The sequence below is a fragment of the Heptranchias perlo genome, chromosome 14 (genome assembly GCF_035084215.1).
Source record: "Heptranchias perlo isolate sHepPer1 chromosome 14, sHepPer1.hap1, whole genome shotgun sequence".
Classification (NCBI taxonomy): Eukaryota; Metazoa; Chordata; class Chondrichthyes; order Hexanchiformes; family Hexanchidae; genus Heptranchias; species Heptranchias perlo.
In genome coordinates, this window is record NC_090338.1 from 49,767,097 (window position 1) to 49,788,792 (window position 21,696).

The 21,696-nt window shown below is 43.5% G+C and overlaps 1 protein-coding gene across 1 annotated transcript in view; it reads left to right on the plus strand.

The window, feature by feature from the left end:
• ablim3 (actin binding LIM protein family, member 3) overlaps positions 1-21,696 on the plus strand; it is a 243,340-nt gene that overhangs the window by 44,517 nt on the left and 177,127 nt on the right. The window contains exon 2 of the mRNA XM_067996419.1: positions 7,113-7,253. Coding sequence (XP_067852520.1) covers positions 7,113-7,253 — 141 coding nt within the window. The remainder of the gene's footprint in view (positions 1-7,112; positions 7,254-21,696) is intronic.

Sequence of the window (21,696 nt, forward strand, 5' to 3'; positions counted from 1 at the left end):
AATGCAACACCTAGCAAAACATTTGGCTTTGTTTTGGAATGCATCACTCACTGTAGTTGTGCTATGCTCTTTTACACATGTAACTAAAATTTAACAGTGCTGATATATGTCACAAATACAGGTTTTCAGTCACAGTGTGAACTAAGCTTTCCCAATGATGACACCGTCTCACATTTAATGATTAAACAGAATGCTCTTTACTGTTACCGTGCTATACAATAGAAAGTACTGTCTTCATTTTCAAATTGGAAAACACTGCAATAATTCTAAATGCAAGAGATGTCATCCAGTTTGTACTGCAGATAAATTAATTATGGCTGCAGTGAATAATTCAGTGCGAAATCTATGCTATAATCAGTGCCCTGAGAAATGGTGTACTGCATTAATTAGGGATGGTAATGTATACGAAAGTAAAGTTAAAGGTGATAGACTAACACAACATCATTCTGATCTCTGATTACATTAAAAAATTACAAATGAAATACAGTTGCTGAGTGTTCTCCAAGAACTCACTGTTGCTCTCAAACATGATATATTTGAAGTTTTAAACTTCCCTTGCAGTCACCAATACATTGTAATGTCGACTTGCTAGCAATTAGTGGGCACAATAAATACAGATGGGGGAAAGCATTTAGCTCATTCTCACATATCTATCCAGAACAAACCCAAAGTTCCCCATAACATCATCTCATTGTTTCTTAATTGGTTCCAGGTTCTTTGATCCCACTATTCTTCCACGCAGAAGTTGATTGTTCTTTATGTGAAGAAGAATTTCCTGACAACAGGCTCAGTTTTGTCTTTTTCTAGTTTGATCCTGTACACCCTTGTCCAAATGTTGGGGGTTAAATTGGATAACCCCTGAAAACGGGTGTGGGGATCGCAGTATTAACCCACAGCCAGTCGTTGCGATGCAGGCAGCACATTACATTCATGCTGCCTGATGATTTAAATGATTGCTGCATGCAGCCAGCTCTACCTGCGCTGTTGATTGGCTGCATGCATTAGCAGGGGAGCCTGATATCGCGAGTGGCTCACGCTTCTTAGAGGCAGCCTGTACCTCTTAAAGGGGAGGTGCATTGTGGCTGCAAGAAGTGATGGGAGTAATTTCAAAACTGAATCTGTGCTGTGATAATTTGAAGAATGGCTGTGGCTGGGAGAGAGCATGCACCAAGGTTCTCTGATGGTGCACTGGAGGCCTTGGTGCAAGAGGTCTCGAGAAGAAGAGTCATCCTGTATCCACTGGGGGTCAGCTGGCCCTCCAGATATATGCTCAGGAGGTAGTTGGAGGAAGTAGCGGAGGAGGTAAATGCCAGGAGCATAGGTCCAAGAACATGGATGCAGTGCAGAAAGAAGTTCAGTGATTTAAAATGTGTTGTCAAGGTGAGTGAGTTCAAGCTTCAAATGGCATATCTTACTAACTGTACCACTAGCCTCATTCACTGCTCAATTCACTACACTCCCATCACCCACCTACCATCAGTCCGTACTCAACCGTTCAAATCATAAGCTTTATCTCACCTTCACACACTTAACACTGTTACAAGCCTCACACCCACAACTCACAGTTCACATACACTGGTAGCTACTCAACCATGACAGCCACATCACCCAAACATCTTGCTGACACACTTCCCTCTTTCTTGCAGGAAAAGGTGGCGCATAACAGGAAGCAGCAAATGGCAGTGGCTCCATGGAACATGAACCTGCTGTCCTCTCTCAGGATGACAGCATTCCTGCCCCTGCCCCTGTCACTCTACCAGTGCTTTTGCTGTTGCCTGCCAGCCAGCCAGCCCACACCCTATAGAGTATTGAAACTTTATCCAAGTATAGTAAACCTCCAAAAACACGAACAAATGCACCAACAGGCAGAGGAAATAATTCAACAACTAACCTGTAACTACTTCATCATCCCCTTAAATACTGCAGGTGGGGGGGCGGGGGGGGGGGGGTGGTCCTTCATGCCCTTTAAGTCATGTTGAGCTTTGTGAGGTTAAGACAGTGCGTTGGATAGAGTGTGGAGTTCCAAAATAGCAGCAGTCCCTTTAAATCAGCGTTGCACACTGATTCACGGCCTAATCTCCCTACCGGCGGTCGTTAGGCGCACGCGCAAACCCCTTTACCAAGATGGCATCCTGCGCATTTCCCATCGGAAGTGTGCACACACATCTCAGACCCCATTTCCGAGGCTTAGTTGGACACATAGCACCTAAAAAGCGGGCGCTAAACAGCCCAATTTCACCCCCATCATATTTTAATTTGAAGTAGTGTTCGAGTTTCCCTTTCTTTATATCATTATACCTCAATGAGGTTCCCTCTTAGCTGCTTCCTTTTAGTGCTGAAAACTCCATGCTTACATGCTTTTCCTCATTGTTCAGCACCATGATGATAGTGATCAGTCTTGTAGCTCTTCTTTTCACCTCCTCCAGGATGAAATGTCTTTCTTGTATCCCATTGATCAAAAGTGGACACAGTATTGAATATGCAGTCTGACCAGAGCATGGTACAGTTTTACAATGACTTCCTCTGACTTGGAGGCTATTCCTACAGCTATATAGTTCAGCATTGTATCAGCTACATTGATTGCTGTCTTGCCGTGACTGAAAATGTTAAGGACCAACTCTACTTGTGCCTCTAGATCTCTTTCAATTTCACCCGTAGATATTTCAACACCATTCATGGAGTATGTATAGGACACATTTTTTTCCTCCTATGTGCACTTATCCATAATAAATTTAATCTCTCTCTGGTGTGCCACTTACATCTTTTATCTAGTTTATTTTTTGATGTTTCAGTCAAAACATCCTTAAACATCTGGTTCTGTACTCCTATACAGTCTCCATTTGCTAACCTGGTAAACACGACACTGTAACAGTGACAATCCCATTAAATATGCCAGTAATTCAAATCCAGTAATCCAAATAAGAGTATTAAAATGTATCCAGTAACTGTTCTTCTTTGCAAAAGAAAACTAAAGAGATAGTACTGAGGAAAGTATGTAAAGCTAAAAAAATATAACTTTGAATTACGTTAACAATGAATAATACAATCTCTGGAAACCATAAAAAACCATGTTTCAAAGGGAGGTTGGAGCTTTCTAAAGGGGTGTTTTCATGGACTCTGCACAGATGAGGAAACCACAACAAATTAGAGTGGATAGCTACAGTTGAAGAGCTAGCACTGGAAAGGAATGATGGGCCAAATGACCTCCTTCTGAGCTTTAAATTTTCTGATTCTATGAAATACTGAAGGACAGCTGTATTAAATATTTAATCATACAGTTCTGTCAGCTTCCTGTAATTAATCCTGGACTGATATTGGATCAGAATATTTGCTTTTTGTTAGTTTTAGGAATACTGTAAACAGCTGTTGTGGGATGTTGGCTGAGTGTTGCAATGGATAGTGGCTAGAAATGAAAACAATGAGTGTGCACAAAATAATCGTGCCTGCTGTCGAATACAGCTGACGGTACGAGGCTGTCTGATAAACTGTACACCACTGGGAAAATGAAGGAACTTTTCTCTAGCATTTCAGGAATAAAGAAAATAATTTTCCTGCCAGTCTTCAGCCATGGATGTACAGCACAAATAAATGCTGCACAGAAGAGAGGCATTTGGATTTTTATAATTGACAGCCAAAAATATTCAGATATTTATAAAATTAAATCATAGGCCCCAATTTTAACTGCGGGTGAATTTTGATGCTAGATGTTAGTATTTTAACTCCCGGACCTCATTTAAATCCCACCGGGCGGGAGGTGAGCAGAAATCTGCAGCCAGAGGCTGCCCACCGAGACCAGGTAAGTGGTGGGATCGGCTACTGGGCCATCCCACAGGGGTCCCCATGATCAGGAGTGTGGGGCGAGATTGCAGCAGGGCAAGCCTAAGCTTTCCTTGTGTGACATGGAGGAACACTCCTAGCCTCAAAAAGAAAGTTAAATAAAAATGTAAAACTTAACTTTTTGGGCATCTTCTGACCCCGATCTACTTTCCTTTTGAGGCTAGGAGTGTTCCTCCATGTCACACAAGGAAAGCTTAGGCTTGCCCTGCTGCAATCTCGCCCCCCACTCCTGATCATGGGGACCCCTGCGGGATGGCCCAGCAGCCGATCCCACCACTTACCCGGTCTCCGCGGGCAGCCTCTGGCTAGGTTGGCCTGGCAGGAAATTCACTGCCGTTTCCCACTCAGGCCACCTAGTAAAAATTGCAGTCTGGTCTCAGTGATGTCATCAGGACCCAACATGCATATGTTAAAAAGGACCCTGCTGGCTTTCGATGGGTGTCCTTGCTGCTTGCTCAGGATAAGGTTGCCAACTCTGGTTGGACGTATTCCTGGAGGTTTCATCACATGACCTCCTGCCTTCAACTGTCTAGCCTAGTCAGTCTTTTTTCTCAACGCCAATATTTTTATAACTAATAAACAAAAGTGTTCAAAGAAAATGAAAAAAATACACACTTTTTTTAATGCCCCTATGATTTTTCTCCTGGGTTGCTCACAGCAGTGTCCAAGGGAATACTCTTTAATTCCTGGAGACTCCAGGACAATCCTGGAGGATTGGCAACCCTAGTTCAGGAGAGCAGGTGAAAATTGCGACAGGTCAGCAATCAGTGGATTCAAGGCGGGTAAGTAACCTGGGCAATTTTAACTGCCCTTTCGTCCAGTTTCCGCCTGGCGGGTAGGGTTAAAATCACCCTCAGAGTGTAAGCTGGTGCTGTTGCCAGAAAATGTGGATGCAGTCCAGGGCGCACTGGACCACTAGCTATTTAACATTTGGCTGCTTGTCTGCCAAAGAGCACAAGGACATAGGCACCATTGAAACAACCCTCCCCTTATCCTTAAGTCATTAGACACTCCCCACTAAAGCACCAGTAAAAGACCAGAACGGGTGGGCTGGGGGTGGGTGGGTGGTTAATGGAGCAGCTCGTCCACTTTTGGGTTTTACCCAGGCACCTTTGGAAAAGTGCATATCCGAAACACAGAAGTCCCGTTCCCACTTAATGCCGGCGGGCGGATTATTAAAGGGGCAATTTGAAATAATTGAGGTACTTAATACTTTGTTTATTCTAAGTATGAAACTAATATAACCTTACCTGCATGCGTTTCCCATCACTTCTGAATTTTGTCTGGTGAGAGGAAATGAGAAGGGCCAGATCCAGGAGGTGAGTGCCTTTATTGCACTGCTTGTTGGCCAAGAGGAGCTGGGGTGCTTCATCAAGGCCCAACAAGCTTATCTGGTGCGATCGGCTCCCCGCGATTGACCGAAACCTCCCCTCCACGATGGTAGACTCGTTGGTAGACCCCTTGACCTACCTCCAACTCTTCCCGACCTCCGATCTTCTACCGACCTCTGATCTTCTCCATGGTACAGATGATGAATCTAATGTTTAATTTTCTGATAATTACAGCTCATGTGTTTACCAGTTCACATTTGCTTCTTGGTGATTTCTCACACTCGCAACTCGGTTTGAGCTTTACTGTGACAACACTGATCTTCATAATCAAAGCTTGTTTACCAACTGCAAAACTGGGCTTAAAATCAGTTTTCAGCCAAAGGATACACTTTGGTGGCTGTAGGAATGCATCGCAAGTTGTCACTTTAAGCAACTTTTTAAAATAATTCCTGGGTCTGATTTTTCTGTTGGGTTCTAAATGCATTCGGAAGTCACCATATATGGCCTGACGCTCTTGAAGTTAAGTTCCACAGTGTCCTTTCCTCACGCCTCCCCCCCCCTCCCTCCCCCCCTCCTCCCCTCCATCTCGATTGTCTCCACAGCCCATGATATCTCCCTCCCTCCTCCCTAATCCCCAGCCTTCCAACCCGACAGCCTCAATCAGGCTAATTACTGGGTGAGAAACCTGGAAGTAAAATTTATTGCCTTCAATTAGGTTGTGATTGTAGATTGCGACCCGCCAACTTTACTTCCCGGGTTTTGCATCCGATTACCTTCCGTCCCCCCCCCACCGACCCCCACCCCGCTTTCTCCCCGGCTCCATGTAAAGATCATGCCCCAGATTACCACCAATCCCCTTCTCCCAATTTGCTCATTGAGACTACCAGGTTCAGTTCTGGCCAAGAAGTGTTCTGCAGCTCTTTGGTTCGGATTTCAAAACTCAGCAACCAGAACTATCAGACTACACCCATCAGTACAATGTCCTTGAAGTTTGCAATACTCAACATGAAGGAATTATTTTTGTGTGATAATACACTTTATTGCATTTGCAGTATTTTTATTTTACAACTTTCATCCATCATCAGTTTGTTTTTACATCAATTGTATCTAATAACATTTGCTGCAGTTGGGAATATTGTAAGAAACAAAGATAAATCAGACAAGATTAAAACTGTTAATCTTCATGAGGATTTGTCAGTCTGGGCAGTACAATGAAAACTAAATGTCATAGAGCAGATACACTCCTAAAGGATCAGATTAAGGAATTAACTGCCCATTGTTCAGCCTAAAGCTGTTTTAAGGTCTTTCATATTTATCTGTTACTTGTTGGGGCAAGTGGCTGAGAGAAGGTTTTTTATTTGTGTGTCTCAAAAGCTTAAATTCTTAAATAGTTTTTACTAAAGCATACTACAGTATTAAATGTTCTTCCTTTGAAAAAAAAGGCTGAAAATTCTTAAATATTTATATATATTCACCCTCCACTCACATATTAAAGTTACTTTTGCCACACACACGCACATCACTAGTCCCCACCTAAGAATGCACTAGGACCACTGATAACAGGTGCATGGGAGCAACTCAGGGTTACCTGACTGTTATTTTTTCCCTCTTCCCTCATGGGGAAAGCATCTAGTCCTTCCTTGACATATCCCCACCACACCCCCTCTCCCCCACTGCCTACCCAACCAGTATTAAGAACTGAATAATGTGGATCTTCATGTTTATAATACAACTCATCTCCCAACTCTATGACATCAGCAGTCCATGATTTGGTTAACTTTAACACTTCTTCCAGATGATAACAATGGGAGGAACACTTCAATATAAACATGAATGTTAAAGCCAACGCTGGAGCTCATGGCGCTGCTATTTTTGGGTTGCTTAAAGTAGAGAGGGTGTTTTACGGAGTCTGTCCCTAACTGGGGTTTATTTGTTTTGTTTCAGCAGTACCCTATCAGCAGAATTCATACAGCCTTGGAGGTGTGCCCTCGAGCATCCGATGTTACAGGTGCGGAGGAGCATGCAAAGGAGAGGTGGTGCGGGTTCATAATAATCATTTCCATGTCAAATGCTTTACCTGCCAAGGTAAGTGATCCATTTGTTTTCTAAGACCTTGCAAAATAAGTCAAATGTTTTTACTCATTCTTAGAGACAAACCTACTTCAGCTGCAGCTACTGCTTATCTTTTTGAAGAATTTTCTTTAGGTTAAAACGTGCTTTATCCTTCTGCAGATATATGGGGCCCTTCCTGTACACTCCTACGGTAATTCCAGTAGAAACGCAGCAGTACTGCCGCAAATGAGACCAGGACTCAAACACGCCAGGTCCCAGTTTCCTGACGGCCTTGTAAGAGGCAGAGCCTTCACCCAGCCCAAACGAGGCCTGTGGTGTAGGAGAGGGTGGGGGCAGGAAGTCCCAATGCTGTGAGTTCCTATGTTCCCGGCCTAACAGTAGCTGGTCAGATCATTGGTGGCCGAGATGCCAGGTGTACAGGCCTGCAGCATGGTGGAAAGGGAGTCCATCTGAAGGTCTGGACGCCCAAAGGAGTCAAATTTCTTTACAGACATTTTGACCAACTTACAAAGAGGGCCAAAGGGGCACCTGGCCCTTATTTCTTGGGAGAGGTTGAATCTGACAACCAGCGTTGCAGTTTATGGCCTCGTTCCATGGGCAGGCACTCCACATGTGTCACTAGCAGACGAGAGCCTGCCATTGGCTTGCAAAGAAGGGAACTTTCCCCTGACCTCAGTATGTTTGCCAGGGTGAGTGGCAGAGATTCCTGGCAGTTACACTGGGATGCAGCCTTTGCAGATTTTCGCCTCCCTGAAACTTACAACACAAAGCAGAGATCTATTAAATTGGGTTTAGTGGTGTGCCAATGCCACCAGCTGCTGATGTGCAGAGCCGCGTCAATGTCCAAGTAAACTTGCCAGGTTCACCAAGTTGTCAGCTCAGAAGACCCATTGATGAGAACTTCCCAGCCGCCAACCATTGCGGTACTGGCAGGCGTTTACTTTTATGTTGTCACAGGATGATAAAGACTCACGTAACAGGGGCTGATAGCACTAGCACACCATTAAACTCAATATAAAATCAGCTAATTATGCCCGTGTATACAATGGTTTTTAAGCTGTCTGGTACATAGTTGACGTGCAAACAATTGAACACAGTGACCTTGAAATTACACTATGGGCTTATAGTTTACGAACACTTAACATGCTCATCTGAGATTCCTCTCTCTGCTATTTTAATGGATGTGTTCATCCACTTATGTTAAACAGGCTAATGCCACTGCTAAAATAGCTGAGGAAGGAATTTCAGACAAACCCATTAAGCGTTTTTATGTTATTATCCCACGGCATAATTTGAAGGCCCATATCTCTTTTTACTTGCTTGACAAGAAGTTTGCATCTGCTAGAATTTGCACTGGAAACATTCACTTTCCCTCCCCTCCCACCCCCAATCCTTTGAAAATAGTAATAGACTGTGGAGTTTTTCAAATTAAATGCAAAGAAAAAAAGCTACCCAGAAAAGGAAGGGGAATAGAAAAGTCGGAGGTGGGGGGGGGGGGGGGAGAAGGAGATGATACTCCTGCATACCTCTATGTTTCACCAAACTAACCTCGCTCATGGACACGAAGAGGACTGTATTTTTTCTGTAGGAGTAAAGTTAGTTAAATCAGTGATAGCTAGCCTTTCATCCACTTTGAAATTCCCCCACATCACAGAAGGAGTATGGGCTATAAATTGGACTGTGTTGCGCCCATTTTGTAGGCGCTGCACGGCCTCCAAAGGAACCAAAATGTCATCTGGAATGCGCGCGCATACTTCTAGCGTGACATACACTGGACGCCATCTTAGTAAAAGTGTTTGCACACGTGCAGATAACGAAAGCCAGCAGCATGTAAAGTAAAGAGAATATGTGTTAGATCAGTGTGCAACGCTGATTTAAAGGGACAGATACGATTTTGGAACTCAATGCTCCAGCCAATGTCTTAATCTCGCACAGCTGAACAGTTCGTAAACAGCATGGTGGACTCCACACCAGCGCTATTTAAAGGGATCATGCAGGATTTACAGGTTAGCTGCTGGATTACTGCTTCTGGCTGCTGATGCATTTGTACATGTTTTTGGAGGTCTCCTATACTTGAATACTGGAACTAGGGGATATAGCCTAAAAATTAGAACCAAAACTTGTAGGAGTGAAGTTAGGAAATGCTTCTATATGGAAAGGGTGGTAGAAGTTTGCAACCCTTTTGCAAACACCAGTTGATGCTAGCTCAATTGTTAATTTTAAATCTGAGATTGATAGATTTTTGTTAACCAAAGGTATTAAGGGATATGAGGCTAGAATCATAGAATCATAGAAGTTTACAACATGGAAACAGGCCCTTCGGCCCAACATGTCCATGTCACCCAGTTTATACCACTAATCTAGTCCCAATTGCCTGCACTTGGCCCATATCCCTCTATACCCATCTTACCCATGTAACTGTCCAAATGCTTTTTAAAAGACAAAATTGTACCCGCCTCTACTACTGCCTCTGGCAGCTCGTTCCAGACACTCACCACCCTTTGAGTGAAAAAATTGCCCCTCTGGACCCTTTTGTATCTCTCCCCTCTCACCTTAAATCTATGCCCCCTCCTTATAGACTCCCCTACCTTTGGGAAAAGATTAGGGCGGGTATATGGAGATAGGTCACAGATCAGCCATGAATGGCGGAAAAGGCTCAAGGGGCTAAATGGCCTACTCCTGTTCCTATCTTCCTATGTTCCTACAATGAAGTTTTAGTACTCTACAGGGAGTGGGCTGGCTAGCTGACAGGCAACAGTAACGGCACTGGCAGAGTGGCAGAGGTGGGACAGGAACGCTGTCATCCTGAGAGAGGACAGCAGGTTCATGTTCCATGGAGCCACTGCCACTTGCTGCCTCCTGTTAGGCACCTGCAAGAAAGCAGGACGTGTGTCGGTGAGTGACTGCAGGATGTTTGGGTGATGTGGCTGTCATGGTTGAATAGCTGCCAGTGTGTGTGACCTGAGAGTTGTGGGCATGTGGCTTGCAACAGTGGTAATGTGTGAGGGTGAGAGGAAGCGTCTGATTAGAAGAGTTGAGTACTGATTGAAAGAGTTTGTTGGTATGTGGGTGACGGGGGGGTGTAGTGCGTGGAGCAGTGGATGCAGCTAGTGGGGTAGTTGGTAAGAGATTCCACTTGACAGTTGACCTCACTCACCTTGACCATTCGTGTCAAAGCATTGAACTTCTTCCGGCACTGCATCCATGTTCATGGTGCTGTGCGCCTGGCATTGACTTTGTCCCCTACTGCCTCTTCAGCATATGTCTGGAGGGCCTCTTACCCCGCTGTGGATATAGAATGCCCCTCCTGCTGTCCATCTCTTGCACAAGGCCTCCAGTGCATCATCAGAGAACCATGGTGCATGCACTCTCGCAGGCCTGGTACAAGCACAGATCGGCAGATTGGTGAGTCTGGCATGCAGATTGGAGGATGTGGGATTTAGTAATGCACAATCTTTATTCAATGTTTTCACATAACTCAACAGTTTGTAAACATGGGGACGGGACCTGCATCTGTGTTTTACGTGTGCGATGTCTGATCTCCAGTCAGACTCTGTGCAGACCTGTATCTTATATTTTGGAAATAAGAGGTGCAGACTGCCTTTAAGAGGCACAATCTGCCTTTAATTAGTGCTAACCACTCGCGCGATATTGGTTCCCCCCCACTTGCTGGTGAGCAACCACTCAACAGCGCAGCTAGGCCTGGCTGCTCGCAGATATCAGGTAAATGACCAGGCAGCACGAATCTCACACCTGCTGCCTGATTCTCAACGACCATTAGCACGTTAATCGCACACCACAACCCCTGCGTCTGGATTCGGGGGGTTATCGAATTTAACTCCTTACATCTTTAAAAGTTTGTTTTATTTGGGTGTGTGTGAATTGGTTTTTCATCAAGTGCTAGTCTGTACAGCCAGATTTTATTTCAGTCTAGACATATTCTTGTTCAGATTGTAAATGAGACCTCATTTCTGTCGAATGCGTTTCTTGAGTAGACAAAACCCACCCTTGTAAGTCACATTCTTCATCTTGGGTGACTTTTTCCAGAGCCTTAATTGGGTTTTTAAAGTTAACTTATGGCTGGAATTATTCAGAGATACATCTGTATGTGTCACTCTTGGTGGAGCAGTGCAGTGATACATAGTAACTGGAATCAGACGATTGCTAGAAAACATGCATACTCAGACTGACAGCTTCAGTATCTCCCATCTGTTACTGCCTCCCTCGAGGGGCATCATTAGTTTATTCCTTACCTACCTTACCTCAAAGCTGAGAAGCTAGATAAACTGATTCAAAAAGGAGGGATTGTTGTACGTTGATGAATTAAAATAATCACCCAATGTGAATGTGAACGTGCTGTTTAACATTGGGTAATGGTTATAAAAAGACATGCTGTGCACTTTTTACTATCCTCATTTCAGCCTTCTGAAGTATCATGTATTACAATCTTGAAAATTATTTGAGCAAAGACTTCAGTACAATAAGGTGTTTATATTAAATAAGTTTTCCTTCAGAAAAATGTATGTGAATTAACTTTTAGTTCTCTGCTGCTAAATGGCATGAATAATCTATAATTTAGTAGTGGTTGAATATAACATCGTCTTTCAATCTCCATTAGCAGTCTTCATGATTTCCAAATTACTATGAAAGGGACAGAAACAGTGCAATTCCTAGTAATGGGCGATCGGGTGCCAATATACTGGTATGTGAAACTCAGATCAGTTCTGGAGTTCCACATCAGAGTTTTGCATTGGGATTCTCCCAGTGTGCTGAAATCTATTTATGTTGGCCATGGGATTTCAGTAAAATTCCTCTAGATATTATGGGGCTAAAGATAGATAATGAGGAGAGGTTATGGTAGTTAACGATTATTGAGCTATAATAAATGATTTAGCAGTTTCTAGGCTGGAATAAAAAGGATCTACAGCTGATTAAGTTATTCAGCTAACATACACTATGTTTTAATTAGCATGCTTTCGGCACCTCATTTCAGTGTCAACTATGCTGGAATGTTTATGATAGTCACTAGAATAGGTATGTTCATTGTTTTATTTTCCGGATCATCAGTATGAAGGATGTCTAGACTGAAAATAAAACATTTTCTACCCAGTATCAGTATCAAGCTCTCCCAGGTCAGTTAAAGCTGTCTGTCCCAATAATGTGACTTGATCTGAACCTCAAAAGAACACCCCTGCTGCACAGACCTAATGGCCGAGAAATTAGATGACACCACATCCGTTTTTTGGGTGCTAAACGGGCGCCTAAGCCTCCAATATGGCAGGTAGGAAGCACGCGCTCATTCTGAGCTGGAAGTGCATCACCCACTATATTGATGTATGCAAAAAAATAGGTGTCTAGTGCCCAAGCCTCAAACAGGCATCTGGCCCGTTGCATATGCATATGAGGGGTTTAAAGCCTCTTTGAGGCCACCTGTGCAAAATTGGGTTGCCCTGAACGCAGCCGCCATATTTACCTGATATTTTTCAGGTAAAAAATATTTACCTGAATGTGGAGCTGGGAGGAGCAGCACATTAAAACTGCTGGACGTCACCATTCGCTCCCCCCTCCCGATCGCTGCCATGACCCCCGGTCCAATGTCCCGATCGCCCTCCTTATCCCGGTCACTCTCCCCCCAGCCGATCTCTCTCTCTTTCCTAGTTGCCCCCATCCCGATCACGTCCCCTTCCCCTTTAACGATCTACCAGAGGGTCGCTGCTGGCGACTCAAAATCTGAAGCCTCTTCGCTGCCAAGCTGCCTGGGGTTGCCCAGCAAGTGTCCGCAGCTCACCGGTCTCATTTGAATAAGACCTGAGGCCCAATATCGGATGACCTTGGGCCTGCCCGTTTAGGTGCAGTGATCGTTCCCTGCATCCAGTTTGCGCTTGCAAGCCAGTGCGTAATGTAACCAGGAAGCCAAAACACAGTGATGTGGGTTCTCTGTTTGACCCCTGGGCTTGCTATAAATTACCAAGAAATTGGGCAGATATAGGCACAATTGGGATCATTTGTGGTTGTGGTAGGCACCTCACTCAGTGGACAGTTAAAAGAGTATCAAGGCCCTAACTAAGCAATAGGAACCCGGTTTGCATATATTTATGAGGCTCCCATCTGATCTGTCAGGTGCCTCGGTTGCCCAAGAAAACCGCTTGGATTTTACCTTCTGTTCCACCCACTTTTTGCCAGGCAAAGAGAGTTAAAATTCCCCCTTAAGAGTTACACTTCAGTGTAGTACTAAGAGAATGCTGCACTGTCGGTGGTGCCATATTTCAGATGAGATGTTAAACCGTGGCCCCGTCTTCTTTCTCAGGTGGACATAAAAGATCCCACATCAGCATTCAAAGAAGAGCAAGGAAGTTCCCCAGGTGTCCTGGCCAATATTTATCCCTCAACCAACATCACTAAAAAACAGATTATCTTGTCATTTATCTCATTGTGGTTTTTGTGACCTTGTGTGCATTTACTTCATTGACTGTGAACTGCTTTTCATAGAGTCATAGAAAATAGGAGCAAGAGTAGGCCATTCGGCCCTTTGGGCCTGCTCCACCATTCAAAATGATCATGGCTGATCGTCTAACTCAGAACCCTGTTCCCGCTTTTTCCCCATATTCCTTGATCCCTTTAGCATTAAGAAATATATCTAATGACTTGGCCTCCACTGCCTTCTGTGGTAGAGAATTCCACAGGTTCACCACCCTCTGAGTGAAGAAATTTCTCCTCATCTCGGTTCTAAATGGCATACCCCGTATCCTGAGACTGTGACCCCTGGTTATGGATTCCCCATCCATCGGGAACATCCTCCCTGCATCTAGTCTGTCTAGTCCTGTTAGAATTTTATATGTTTCAATGAGATCACCTCTCATTCTTCTAAACTCTAGTGAATATAGGCCTAGTCGACCCAATCTTTCATCAGTCCTGCCATCCCAGGAATCAGTCTGGTAAACCTTTGTTGCACTTCCTCCATGGCAAGGACATCCTTCTTCAGATAAGGAGACCAAAACTGCAGACAATACTCCACATGTGGTCTCACCAAGGCCCTGTACAACTGCAGTAAGACATTCCTGTTCCTGAACTCAAATCCTCTTGCAATGAACGCCAACATACCATTCGCCTTCCTAACTGCTTGCTGCACCTGAATGCTCGCTTTCAGTGACTGGTGTACAAGGACACCCAGGTCGTATTGCACCTCCCCTTTTCCCAATCTATCACCATTCAGATAATAATCTGTCTTTCTGTTTTTACAACCAAAGTGGATAACCTCACATTTATCCACGTTATACTGCATCTGCCATGTTTTTGCCCACTCACCCAACTTGTCTAAATCACATTGGAGCCTCTTTGCATCCTCCTCACAGCTCACATTCCACTCCAGCTTTGTGTCAACTGCAAACTTGGAAATGTTACATTTAGTTCCCTCATCCAAATCATTGATATATATTGTGAATAGCTGAGGCCCAAGCACTGATCCCTGCGGTACTCCACTAGCCACTGCCTGCTACCCGGATAAAGACCCGTTAATTCCTACTCTCTGTTTCCTGTCTGTCAACCAATTCTCAATCCATGCCAATATATTCCCCCCAATCCCATGTGCTTTAATTTTGCACACTAACCTCTTGTGTGGCACCTTATCAAAAGCCTTCTGAAAATCCAAGCACACCACATCCACTGGTTCTCCCCTTTCTATTCTACAAGTTACCTTCTCAAAAAACTCCAGTAGATTTGTTAAGCATGATTTCCCTTTCATAAACCCATGCTGACTTTGTCCAATCCTGTTAATGCCTTCCAAGTTTTCTGTTATCACATCCTTTATAATAGACTCTAGCATTTTCCCCACTACTGATGTTAGGCTAACTGGCCTGTAATTCCCTGTTTTTTCTCTCCCTCCTTTTTTAAGTAGTAGGGTTACATTTGCCACCCTTCAATCTGTCGGAACTGTTCCAGAATCTATAGAATTTTGGAAGATGACCACCAATGCATCCACTATTTCCAGGGCCACTTCCTTTAGTACTCTGAGATTGTGAAAGGCACTCGATAAATGCAAGTTCTTTCTTTCTACATAGCAATAATTTGATCCAGTGATGCAAATAATCTATACCAGAGGTGTCTTAAAATTGCTCTGATATTGTGTGTGTTATTCAACAGGAACAATAATTGGGACATAATTGATGCAAGTTTATTAAGAAAGAAAAAGAAAAATAATATGTCCTGCAATTTTAAAATAAATGTAAAAAATATTTGAGCGGTAGTAATGAAGTGTCTCCAGGTGAACGTTAAGCTTTCTTTTTCAGATGCTGCCTAAACTGCTAAGCATTTCTTACATTTTCTGTTTTTACCTAGCAAGACTGCAGTTGATTACTAAGAAAATATGTGTATAATATTAAAAAGGCACACTATTGAAAAAAAGTGTTTGGAGAATAAACAAAACAGGATTACCAAATACTTAGATTTAGTAACACAATTTTCATGAAAATTAATCATTGCATTGCACAAGCATTATCTTTTTTGAGTGAGAATATGACAAAAATACTGCACAGCTGACCTTTGATATAAAGAGCAAAGACAGTAGCTCTTTAAGATAAGAACAAAGTCTTTCCACTCAAATGGTTACACTCCAATTAAAATATAAATAGGAGTTGTGATAATCTGCTGTACCAAGGTCAGCGATGCACAGTAAATAGGCTGACTATACTAAATCATGTATTGTCACAGCGAATTGTACCAGAAAAAATATTTCCATTTTGTTCCTCATAGTTCTGTTCTCCTATGTTGATGAGATTTGGCAGTATTGAGGTATTTTGTAAAAGGAAAAAGGAATGACTGTTAAATTGCCTCTAGTAAATTGCCCTCAAAAGGCTAGAACACCACATTGTAACACCCTAGACTATGTTCATTATGTGAGTCCTTTTACTTTTGATTTAGTCTGTAGCTAAGACAGAAATCAGAATAATAATCTTTGTCATAACTGTATATTCTGTACATTCTCCTCCTGCACATTGATAGGAGTTAAGGTAGCCCACACAGCATATGTTTTGTTTCTGGTGTCATCTGTTTTTAAAAGATTTGGGGGGGTGGTTTTAACTGAGAGCGGGTTTCAGGTGGCAGGGGGCAGGGTGAGCATCAAACTTGTCCATTTGGCCCAGGCTAATTTAATTTGTGGGCCTCATTTGCATTGCGCTGGCAGCTGCCCTCCCAAAACAGGTGGCAAGAGGCAGCTGGTCAGCTTTGGGCAGGTCAAAGATGTGGAGCCCAGAACCTGCTTCCTGGGACTAAGGTAAGTCATGTGGCACGGTGGGGGGTGGGGAGGGGGTGGCGGGGGGAAATTGAGGCCATTTCATGGGTGGGGAGGGGGCCAAGGCATCAGAGGCCTATTCACCAAAGGAAAGGAAACCCATAGATTTTTCCCATAATAAACCCATACGTTTCCCTAAATTACAACAGTGACCACATTTCAAAAAGTGCCTCATTGGCTGTACAGTGCTTTGGGACGTCCTGAGGTCATGAAAGGTGTTATATAAATGCAAGTTCTTTCTTTCTATGGAAGGATCATTTTTTAAAAGTCCACATTTTGATAAAGTCTATTGCTTATCTTATATGTGGGAAGATGGGTTGTAAAATAAAAAGATGGGCCTGACTTATGACTGATAAACCACTTTCTCATTGTGGCTTCTTGACAACATAATGAAGACCACTGAATGGCATTCAGGGGAAATAACATGTTAAATAGTTTTGGCTGTTGGATTCAATCTTTAAAATGTAGTTCCAGCAATCAGTCACATGGTGCATTAACCATTATTTGTTCATTGGAACTCCAATGCAGCAGAAACAGATTAATAGGAAGACCCCTGTGTTGAGTGAAATTATTCCTTTAGCTGGTCATTCTCACTAAGCAAACATAAAAAGTTCTTAGGGCCATTACTCATCTGCCCTCTTTCCAAATAGCAGCCAATGCAATCCAGAGGAAAAATGGGTGCTAATCCTTTTTCGCTGTTTTTGCCCCTAGATGGCTTTTCCAGTGTCTGCACCTGGAGAGGACACAGCAATTTTAATTTCATACCAATAAATGTCACAGGACTCTGTACACAGATTTCCTCCAATAGCAGTGGATGCAGATGAAGGACAAACTACCTTCATAAATCTTGATGCTATTGCTTCCTGAGCTGTTGTTTAGGACTATCTGTCATAGGCTAATATGGTCAGGAAACATCTTTATTTTGATTTTTCAAATAAAAAATGTTTTTTTTCTGCTTATTGCTGAATGCTGTTCGTTTTTTAGATTTAGTGATGGAAGCTGTGTTCAGTACTATGTCATCCTCCTGCCCCGATTCTGCAATATGATGTATTTGGAGACAGGTGAGGGGAAACAAACATAAATCACTTTGACAACTGCAGAAGTCACTTACCTGGCCTTCTCTTGAGTCAATAACAACTCTTTCCATACCACAGAATAGGAATGTCCCTGCCTCCTGACCATATAATTCCGCTATCCTACCTGGAATAAAAAGAGAAGCCTCACAGTCCAAACTGGCAACCTCCTCCTATCCCTTCACTATCATTCTTGATACCACACTTGTTTCCCCTGCTTCTCCACCTACTGCTTGGCACCACAATGACACTAGCTCCTCCAAGGTAGAATGCGGGGGCAACCAAACTGCTGCTTGGGGTGCTGCTGCTTTCTCAGCCGCAAACGTAGTCACAAGGCATGATACCTTTAAGTAAATGTGAAGATCACCAACATGAAATTCACAGTTTCTGGCAGGTATAAATTAATTTAGGTGTCCAGATAAAAATCCTGTGCCATTATCTGCAAAAATTGAAGTCCTTCTGGCTTTCCCATGGGGCTTTAATTGTACCTGCCCCTTTAATGGTGCTGGTGCCTTTAAGGCCCAGGCAGTGCCCAAGCATCCTTTTCTCTCTGGCCTTGTAGCCAATAGTGTGCCACATGTGCCAGGCATGTGCCAATGATGTGCTAATGATGCCTAAGAGGAAGGAAGCGGTGAATGTGCAGTGCACTGCACTCAAATTAGCAGGTAGTGCCTGGAGAGGAAAATTTGGGCTCTTGTCTTGATTCAAGTGGGCATTTACAGCAACTGTGAAAGAACCAAATAATCATAAATCCAAGTCCAACAGCAGTTCAAAATCATTGAGCTTCTCCTTGGGTTTATTGCATTGTAAAATCTACTCAAATAATCATGCAAAGTAAGTTGATTTAAATCAACTTATAAAATACCAAGGGGGTTATATTGGATAACCCCGGAAAACAGGCGCTGGGATCACGATGCATGATTAACCCGTGCCCATTAGTTGCGATGCAAGCAGCACATAACATTCATGCTGCCTGATGATTTCTGTGATTGTTGCGTGCAGCCAGCGCTACCTGCACTGTTGAGTGGCTGCATGCACCAGCAGGGGCCCCCGATATTGGGAGTGGCTAGCACTACTTAAAGGCAGCATGCACGTCTTAAAGGGGAGGTGCACTGTGGCTGCAGGAAGTGCTTTAAGTCCATTGGGAAGTAAATCTATGCCGACCTATAGTGAAGAATGGTGACAATGGGAACTCTGGAATTTTTAATGAGCAACAGCCTGGCAGCTCAAAGTTTGCGGGACTCTTATATTTTCAAAATATATATCTGAATGGAGATCGGAAATCGCACAACATAAAACACAGATGCAGGTCTCGTCCTTGTTTTTAAAAACTGTTGTTTTATTTTCAAATATTGAATAAAGGTTTCACAAAACTACGTCCCACATCCTCCAATCTGTACGCCAGACCCCACCAATCTGCCGATCTGAGTTTGTACTGGGCCTGCGAGACAGCGTGCACCAAGGTTCTTTAATAATGCACTAGAGGCCTTGGTGCAGGAGGTGGACAGAAGAAGGGGCATCCTATATCTGCAGGGGGGCAAGAGGCCCTCCAGCCGTATGCTCAAGAGGCAGTGGGAGGCAGTAGGGGACGAGGTTAATGTCAGGTGCATAGCACCACGAACATGGATGCAGTGCAGGAAGAAGTGCAATGATTTGACACAAGTGGTCAAGGTGCGTGAGTTTAACTGTCAAGTGGATCTCCTACCAACTGCACCATTAGCCCCATCCACTGCTCCACGCATTACACCCCCATCACCCACATACCAACAAACTCTTTCAATCAGTACTCAACTCTTCCAATCATATACTTCATCTCATCTTCACATATTACCACTGTTGCAAGCCGCACTCCCACAACTCACAGGTCACACACACTGGCGGCTATTCAACCATGACAGCCACATCATCCAATCATCTAGCAGGACACTTACCAACATACATCTCACTTTCTTGCAGGAGAAGGTGGTGCATAACAGGAAGCAGCAAGTGGCAGTGGCTCCAAGGAACATGAACCTGCTGTCCTCTCTCAGGATGACAGCATTCCTGTCCCACTCCTGCCACTCCACCAGTGCCCTTGTTTTTGCCTGTCAGCTAACCAGCCCACTCCCTATAGAGTATTGAAACTTTCTGACAGGAACATAGAAAGATAGGAACAGGAGAAGACCATTTGATCCCGCGAGTCTGTTCCGCCATTCAGTGAGATCATGGCTGATCTGTGACCTAACTCCATATATCCGCCTTAGCCCCATATCCCTTAACATCTTTGGTTAACAACAATCTATCAATCTCAGATTTAAAATTAACAATTGAGCTAGCATCAGCTGCTGTTTGCGGAAGAGAGTTCCAAACTTCTACCACCCTTTGTGTGTAGAAGTGTTTCCTAACTTTTCCCCTGTAAGTCCTGGCTCTAATATTTAGGCTATGTCCCCAGTCCTAGTATTCAAGGATAGGAGATCTCCAAAAATAGGTACAAATGCATCAGCAGCCAGAAGTAATAATCCAGCAACCAACCTGTAACTCCTGCATGATCCTTTTAAATAGCTGGGGTGGGGGAGTCCGCCTTGCCGTTTAAGACCTGTTCAGTTGTGCGAGGTTAAGACAGTGCGTTGGCTGGAGCATGGAGTTCCAAAATAGCAGTGGTCCCTTTAAATCAACGTTGCACAATGATTTACATCATAATCTCTCTACTTTAAATGCTGCCGGCATTCGTTAGGTACGTGTGCGCAACTACCTTCACCAAGATGGCGTCCTGCGCACTTCACACCGGAAATGTGCATGCGCATCTCGGACGCCACTTCTGGGGCTTAGGTGTCCGCGTAGCGCCTAGAGGATGGGCACTACGCAGCCCAATTTAGCCCCCATAATCAGCACAACATTTATAACAGAGCCACAGGACTTAATGTACTACACACATAAAAAAGAATCTCTGACTATTGCTGTAAACCCATAGTTTTTCTATTGGGAAGTATGAGGAATTCACTGGAGGCTGAATAACCCATTAAAACTACTATTCCCACAATTATCCTGCACAATTGTTCTTCGATTTGTAAATAGTAGTGAATGAAGCTTTCCTGTGTAGCAAATGTTCCTTCTCTTCTGAGGTTATTCGAGAGCTGTTTGCAAAAATCAGTTTCAATAATACATCATTTATGCATTGACAGTATGTACTCTCATTGCTGACCTCTGCTGTTTATATTCACTGCTGAGTTCTGATGCTGAGGAACCAGAGAAGGAAAAGCAGGGTGTGAGTACCCAAACTGTGAAGTCTAAAAATTGGCCTACACTCAGAAACCATGAATAGTTTCAGGAGTGATGATGCTCGGAAATTTCTTTTAAAAGGTTGGCCCCTTGCCAAATACCATTAAAAATGTTCTGGGTGTGAAATGTGACTTGGGCGGGGACGCAAAACGGGCGGTATCGCATCTGTCACCAGTTTATATGCCCCACCCCAGATTGAAGTCAATGGGATCAAATATCTGACGGGACATTTAATGGCCGTTTTGCATCTCCGCCCAAGTCGAATTTCACCCCCAATACTTTTAGCTGTATGACATGTTCAAATACAAAGTAGCAATTCCTTGCAAATCATGAAAATATAATTCTGCACAAGAACTGAGAACGCTGTGACATTTCACTGCGCTGTATTATAAAGTGATTAACTGGATTAAACTTTTTATCACATGCTAAAAAAAAATCAAGAAAAAATTAATTTCACCCTTTAGCAAATGTAAGCGATCAAGGTCTGGAAAGGCAATTGGCAAAGCTATCCGATCAGGAGTAGAAAATGGAAACAATAGTGATGAAAAGCTGCACAGGCTTTGTTGCAGAGGTATGCTAAACGTTGCATTGTTTCAGTAAACTATTGTCAGATGCTGTCTGCTACATAAACCTATTGAGAATATTGTGCAGTTGTTTGTTTGTACCATGCCTGATGTTATGCCACATGCGAGGTCTCCTCGATGAAGCATTTTGTGACTTGGGAGCACTACTGAAGATTTTATGCATGTACTGATCCATGGGAGACATCAACCAACAATTTCTCTGGAATTATTTTTCATTACAACACCATAATAATATATGCCATAAATAAAATAGT